A 7980-nucleotide genomic window follows, 5' to 3' on the forward strand; every position below is an offset into this window, starting at 1 on the left:
TTTTAATTAATTTTATAACCGTGGTTTCCACGGGTTATAAACTAATATATATATATATATATATATATATATATATATATATATATATATATATATATATATATATATATATATATATATATATATATATATATATATATATATATATATATATATATATATATAGAGAGAGAGAGAGAGAGAGAGAAAGAGAGAGATTAAAAATAAAATAGAGATTTTAAAATTCAACATTAGACAAATATTTCACATCACGCTCAATAAATGCTTAGATACTATTTACATACAAACAGAACCGTTCATTTTGGTTTCAAGACGAGAGATGAATAAGACCCTTAAAATACACATATTTCGTCAATCTTTTTATAATTACTCAACAATCACTACAAGAAAAAAGGGTATTAGTGGCGACAAAAGTCGCCGCTATTGCTCACCCAAGTCGCCGCTAATAGCTTTACCGGCGACAAGTCGCCGCTATTGAGTCGTCGCTACTGCCTCGTTGTTATTGCTCAAAAAGTCGCCGCTAATGCTACATGTCGCCGCTAATGATAATGTCATATTGCAAGCTGGTTATTCTAGAATTGACTTTTATGCGTATAGTAGGATTTACTTTTCTCTTGAGTATGTATCGCAACTATGACGTCTTTTAATGCACTTCTAGAGCGGAATTCTAAATGAAATTGATTCATTTGGGAAGACACATTTCTTTTATATATCTTTATACTAATAAAAGAGTAGTTGTTTTGCCATGTGTGTCATCATATTAGACCTCCTCATTAATATGATGTTACTTGTCAATCTATTTATTTTTTATTTTCAATTTTACATTATTGTTTATATTAATTCACAAATAAAAATTGTCTAATATAAATTGAAAATTAATTTCACATATTTATTTGAATCAACAAATATAATTTTACATAACTAATAAAAATATCTCTTAATTGATAATTTATTTAAAATAATAGATTAACAATTTTAAATTTTTAAAATAAAATTTTAATTAATTTTATAACCGTGGTTCCCACGGGTTATAAACTAATATATATATATATATATATATATATATATATATATATATATATATATATATATATATATATATATATATATATATAGAGAGAGAGAGAGAGAGAGAGAGATTAAAAATAAAATAGAGATTTTGAAATTCAACATTAGACAAATATTTCATATCACGCTCAATAAATGCTTAGATACTATTTACATACAAACAGAACCGTTTATTTTGGTTTCAAGACGAGAGATGAATAAGACCCTTAAAATACACATATTTCATCAATCTTTTTATAATTACTCAACAATCACTACAAGAAAAAAGGGTATTAGTGGCGACAAAAGTCGCCGCTATTGCTCACCCAAGTCGCCGTTAATAGCTTTACCGGCGACAAGTCGCCGCTATTGAGTCGTCGCTACTGCCTCGTTGCTATTGCTCAAAAAGTCGCCGCTAATGCTACATGTCGCCGCTAATGATAATGTCGCCGCTAATGCTACGTGTCGCCGCTAATGCTCCAGTCGCCGCTAATGCCCTATGTCGCCGCTAATAGTGTCGCCGGTATTGCCGTTTTTTATTTCTTTTAAAAGCAGCCAATCTCGACTGTCCGAAAACCGATACAAAATAATGTTAAATGCAGAAAAACCGATACATTAAATGCAGAAACACGATTACATAACATTCAAGTTTTATAATATCATACATACACCAAAATAAATAACAAAATTCTTATAAATTTATGTCATACTACAAATGCTAATAAAAGATAAAACTAATACGACGTGTCATCATCCCCGTCACCGTTGTTCCATCCTATAAGCTCCACAGTTGACTCCGGATTGTTGGACATTGATCGAAGATTCTCCAACTACATAATAAATAACAACTTATAAACTTGTAAGTTAACCTATTAACTTTAACCAAACTAAAAATTACCAAATGACATTGTAGCATCCTACTTGTTTTTTGTTTCTTTTTTTCCATTATGACATTGTAGCTTACATATTTCACACAAAATATAAATACACACATACATACAATATACACATATATACATACTTTTGATACATATAAAACAACCATGAACACAATCCAAATTGCATACAAATACATACATTCATTAATCACATATACACAGTATTTTTTATACACACATATATGAAATACACACAATTTTCACACACATATATATGAAATACACACACACATATAACATATTTCACACACATATGAAATACACACATATATACAAAATACACACAAATGCACACATATATACAAAATACCCATAGATATACAAAATACTCAGTCACAATAAATAGAAGTAATAGAACCTATGGTGGCGTATGGTGGCCTGTGGTGGTCCAGTGGTGGCGGTAGTGGCGGGTGGTGGTCGGGAACACAATCAACAAAACTGAAATTGTAATTTTTTTGCAATTAACCACTCCAATAAGCTTAAAATCAATGTTACAAGAGAAAATGGACTGGAAATTTATCTGGAAAAGCTTGGTTTCGCCGGAAAATCCTTGGTCTCGTCGGAAAAAGCTTGGTCCTCACCAGAAAATCTTTGCCCACCAATGGTATCTTCACCCAAAATTGCTAACTGTGACAATATCTCACTCTAATCGACGAAAGTGCTGAAGGAAGCGATGCAGACGAGAGAAAGAAACGAGATTTGCAATGAAACAGAAGAGAAAATGGGAAAAGATCGACGTTTTTGGGGTTAAGTGTGTCGATCTTTAGCGGCGACGCCTTTACCAGCGACAATTTTGGCTTTAGCGGCGATTTCCTTCAATACCAGCGACACTTAGGAGGGAAACATTACCGTGCGATTTTTTTTGACAATTAGCGGCGACTCGGTTAGGTCTTTAGCGGCGACTTTTGTCGCCGGTATTGCTTTTATGTATTCTTCGATTATCCTCGCCGTTGGATTAGAAACACGATCGAACGGTCTTAATTTATCAGAACGTGAAAGCGCGGATCCGTGTCTACAGTTATTAGCGGCGACGCCAATAGCGGCGACACCTATTTTTAGCGGCGACAATTTGATGTGTCGCCGCTAAAAGTAGTTGTCGCCGCTAATGACTGTATTTCTTGTAGTGAATTAAAATAAAATTATGTATACTAACTTATAAATATAATATTTTTGATTATAAAAATCCATATACTTAAAAGAAAAATAATCTTCTTCATTTTTTAGATGAAAAATCATTAATGATATCTTCAGATCGATCTTTTCTAACATATCATTAATAAAGTCAATAAAAATTTTAGACCGTTTTAAAAGATTTGTATTGGACGGTTGCGTCTATCGCTCATTCTCTAGGACGGACCTGCATATAAGAGATCGTCCAAATTTAAAATGATTAACCGGATTTGAATTTGTCATGATATAATTTATTCTAAGAACTTAAATATTTTCACTACAAGAAAAATAAAATGGAGGAATAATTAACTACAGATCACCGACGGTAAAATTACATTGGAAATTACCGAAGGAATGCACTATTACTGACCGGAACGGAGCTTATTATTATTATTATTATTATTATTATTATTATTATTATTATTATTATTATTATTATTATTATTACTGTTATTTTGATTATTTTATTATTATTATTATTATTATTATTATTATTATTATTATTAAATCTATAGCTTGTCGTTGTAGTGTCCATTTCTAATTAATACAGCTACTTCCTCCTATAAAACCCAAGCTCCCTTCAACCATTGTCATATAACTTCAACAAACGTACTCAACATGGCGATTCATCATCTCTTCTTCCTTTTCCTATCCATCAGTTTAATTTATGGTAACATTTTAGTTTTTTGCATGCATAAATCTACATACAATACACATGGTTTTGATCTTTGTTGATCGTTGGATATGTGATTTTTCATGCATATCACGCTTATTAAATCAAATATTTTGCAGGTGTTCATTCAACGGTCTTCACAATAAAAAACAATTGCCCATACACCATTGCACCAGGCACTTTGACCAGTACTGGAACACCAGTGACAACAGGATTTGAACTGCCACCTCAGGCCTCAAACTCCATTAACATGACACCATCATGGTCTGGTCGACTATGGGCTCGGTTCGGCTGTTCAAATAATGGCGGAAGATACAGTTGCAGCAGCGGAGACTGTGGTTCTGGTCAGGTAGCATGCAACGGTGCTGGTGCAGCCCCACCTGCAACCCTAGTTGAGTTCACCTTAGCAGATGCGAGTTCTACAGACTTTTACGATGTTAGCCTTGTTGATGGTTTTAATCTACCGGTTTCTGTGGTTCCACAAGGCGGGGGTTGTCCAACCACCGATTGTCCTGTTGACATAAACGCTAGCTGCCCATCAGAGTTGGTTGTCAAGGATGGATCCGGTGGCACAATCGGGTGCAAAAGTGCATGTCTGGCGTTTAACGAGCCGCAATATTGTTGCACTGGCGCCTACAATACACCGGAGACATGCCCGCCAACTAATTATTCCCAGTTTTTCGAAAATCTTTGCCCGAAGGCTTATAGTTATGCCTACGACGATAAGTCAAGCACTTTTACGTGCCCTACGGGGCCTGATTATCTCATTACATTCTGCCCTTGATGTATTAATTATCATATTGGCATAAAATATTTGTAAACTAGTTGATTAATAAATCAACATAAAATAAATGTAAACTAGTTGATTAATAAATCAACTACATAAAATAAATGTAACCTAGTTGGTTAATAAATCATATCAGTACGATACTTTTATCTAATTCTAGTTAAATAGACATTTTTAGAAGATATCATAGTTGAAATATGTTCATGCTTCCTTCTTGACAAAAGACCAGAAATGATCATTATGCTTCCTTGTTGACAAAAGAACATAAATGATCATTTGCACTTGGAACTCATGTATATATGTTGGATAATCTCAGATATGCTCATGAAAAATACGAAACTTTTAACCTTTTATATCTAAGTGGTTTATGAAAGAAAAGAAACGCAGAAAACAGGAATTCCAAAACTCATTTCTGACTTTATTGAAGAAACATAACTCTAAAACTTCACCAAAACTCATTTCTGACTTTATTGAAGAAACATAACACTAAAACTTCAACCTGATAGCAGACAATACATGATCCTATCTAATTTATACTAAACATATCTTACTAGCATTGAAGTAGGATTCCTTAATACTTTCCATATAAGCATTCCTTATGGCTCAAGGAAGACTTGTAAACCTTGGACAACAGTCCAAGTTCTTGTGATTTGATCCAAACACGCTAATTGCCTTATTGGACTTAGATTAATTCTCCAACAATCACCTCTTGAATTTATGAGTCGACGGTAATTCTTGCGCACCAAGAAACGATCTCATCTTTGTGAACCTTATCCGAGCTAAGGCCTTCGTAATATCGAGCCAATTTTTGTTCGTTTTGGCTTCCTTATAATTCTTTGGTTCTTCATAGAATGACAACATTAAATGATCCACATTAAGCTCGTACTCATTTAATTTTCTTGGCAACACTGTAGTTTGAGTAGAACAGCGGTGTGGGACGAAACTTACATGTTATTATGATCATCAACAGGTTGCAATGGGCTGCTATTATCGTGAGCAATGTCATCGGTTTAGGCCAGATCCGTGAATTGTTCAGTTTTGGTTCCAATTGGATCTGAACCACCATTATCTTGTGCTGCTTGATCATTACTCCACAACAATGTAATTGTACCCGGTCCATTTCCATCGTGATTTTCGGTTTCATTATCCCATTGTCATGTCTTATTTTCATCACAAATTGCATAGGCACTTATAATTATTTTATTTTCCCACGGACTATATAACCGAAATCCTCTCGAATTGGGTTTCTTTCCAAAATACACCAATGGTCGTGACCTACCATCAAACTTCTTCAAGTTTTATGAGACTACACTTTCATATATAACACAACTAAATACTTTCAAGACTTCAAGGTTTAACCTTTCACCATAAAATATCTCGAATGATGTAACACCTACTGTCACACCCCAAAACCGGAACGGCAGAAACGTTCGGGGGTGGAGGACGTCATGTTAAGTATCACGAGATATGTATATGGTAAGCAAGTAATAAACAACCATTTCATTTCAAAAGAAAGTGTTTACAAAGTGTGTTCACAAAACATAGAATTCATACACAAATAACAAAATAAGTCTTGAAGCTGAAATGCTTCATCTTCTAAATCCCCAGCACGAGCACCTGTCTAATAGTCTCCTGAGAATACAAGTTATTTGAAAGAGTTGATCAGCAATTAAGCTGGTGAGTTCATAAGATTTTAGTGATGTGAGTAAGCTGTGAAATGTTGTTGAAAATGTATATGTAAAAGTGATGTAAGCTGTAAGTTCTGTTTTGAAAAGTTCGCTTGTTCCTCCAGAAAATCCTATATTTCCTTCTTTAATGAAAGTTAAGTAAAATGACACTACAAGCCTTTCTATGCGTACTAAGTGGGTACAAGTTACATATATACTTAGAGTAAACAAACAATCGATTGTGAGCATCTGCCCTAAACTCACAACCCAACGAGGAACAGTAAGTAAGGCGGATAACACACATTCCATTGGTTGTTAGATCGTTGTCATATATAACCTTTGTGTATTCACTTGTTACTCATGGAGTTATTTGTAATGGTTCCTTTATATCTAATGGAGAGTTCTCTTAAGAAAACCTATATGTCTTATAGTAAAATAATGACTACGGTGATTACTTTTATAAGAGCTTTGTTTATACTGCTATATATAATCTGATATCGGGTAGATAGTTAATTGGGGGAATCTGCCATAAGCCCACAATCCAACAAGAACAGGACGTCGGGGGAAAACAAACATTTAACTAGCTATCGGATATTAGTTCTATATATAAACATGGTGTATAAACTAAGGTATTATAGAGTTAACTCACTTCAAGTCTTTTAAAACTGTACTGCTTAATAAAATGGAATAAGCCCTTTCTGGGAAATCTCTAGTTTTGTCTATCAAAAACACTGACTTTGATAAGTAAGTTCTGTACTAGAAAAATTGTGCTTTGACTCTGTGTTATAACCTGATCCATACTTTGTACCCTTATGATGACTTAATGTATACTAAGCATAAATATATATAGATTCGGGTAGATAATAGATTGTGGGAACTCACTTCAAGACCACAATCCAACGAGAACAAGCAATGAGGCGGAAAACACACTTCCTATTAGCTGTCGGAATCTATTAGCATATATGTATCCTATAGTGTATACATTAAGGAATCATAAGATTAGCATTATGGTCCTAACTTTTAAAAGTAGCCTTCTACTAAGACTCGATTGTTTGAAAGCAGTCTTCTACCAAGACTCTACTGTTATGAAAGCATTCTTCTACCAAGACTCTACTGTTCCTTTGTCAACTGAAAAGTACATTCTCCCTAGTTTATAACCTATCTCGATTAGAGACTAGATCAACCTTCGAGTGTTACTGACACTTTATGAAAGTAATGGGAGAAATGAGTACCCTGATTTCGTTTATAATGACATACGGAGGTACTAACAACCTAAAAACATATGTGTGTTTTATTACGGTCATAATGTGATAAGAATTCCCATACTAAACACTCTCCCTACGAGAGATTCTAGAAATCAAGGTTGACTTTCGCAAAGAGTTGCTAGGCCACGTTATCCACATTAAAGTTATGTGATCAAGTATACCCAATATAACTACCACAATGCGTTGTGATTCATTTGTATAGTTAGATCCTGAAATTGTTCCATGCTATAGCACCTTATTATGTTATGTTATGTTATGTTATGTTTTGTTTTGTTCTATTATGTTCTGTTATGTTCTGTGTGTGCTTCATTGTACTAGAAGTAACGAATAGCATTCTCTTAAACTATACCTATAATAGCTTACTAATGCTCTAACTAGACTGTTACTAAAAAGACTCATTTATCTACAAAGTTATGCTTATACTTTAAAAATG

The 7980-nt window shown here is 33.7% G+C and overlaps 1 protein-coding gene across 1 annotated transcript; it reads left to right on the plus strand.

The window, feature by feature from the left end:
- The first annotated feature begins 3701 nt into the window (after nucleotides 1–3701).
- LOC111879914 (thaumatin-like protein 1b) lies at nucleotides 3702–4769 on the plus strand. The gene is made up of 2 exons (XM_023876342.3): nucleotides 3702–3825; nucleotides 3948–4769. Exons 1-2 carry the CDS (start codon nucleotides 3774–3776, stop codon nucleotides 4610–4612), a joined length of 717 nt encoding a protein of 238 aa, XP_023732110.1. The 5' UTR covers nucleotides 3702–3773; the 3' UTR covers nucleotides 4613–4769.
- The last annotated feature ends 3211 nt before the right edge of the window (nucleotides 4770–7980 follow it).

This window comes from Lactuca sativa, chromosome 2 (assembly GCF_002870075.4).
Source record: "Lactuca sativa cultivar Salinas chromosome 2, Lsat_Salinas_v11, whole genome shotgun sequence".
Classification (NCBI taxonomy): Eukaryota; Viridiplantae; Streptophyta; class Magnoliopsida; order Asterales; family Asteraceae; genus Lactuca; species Lactuca sativa.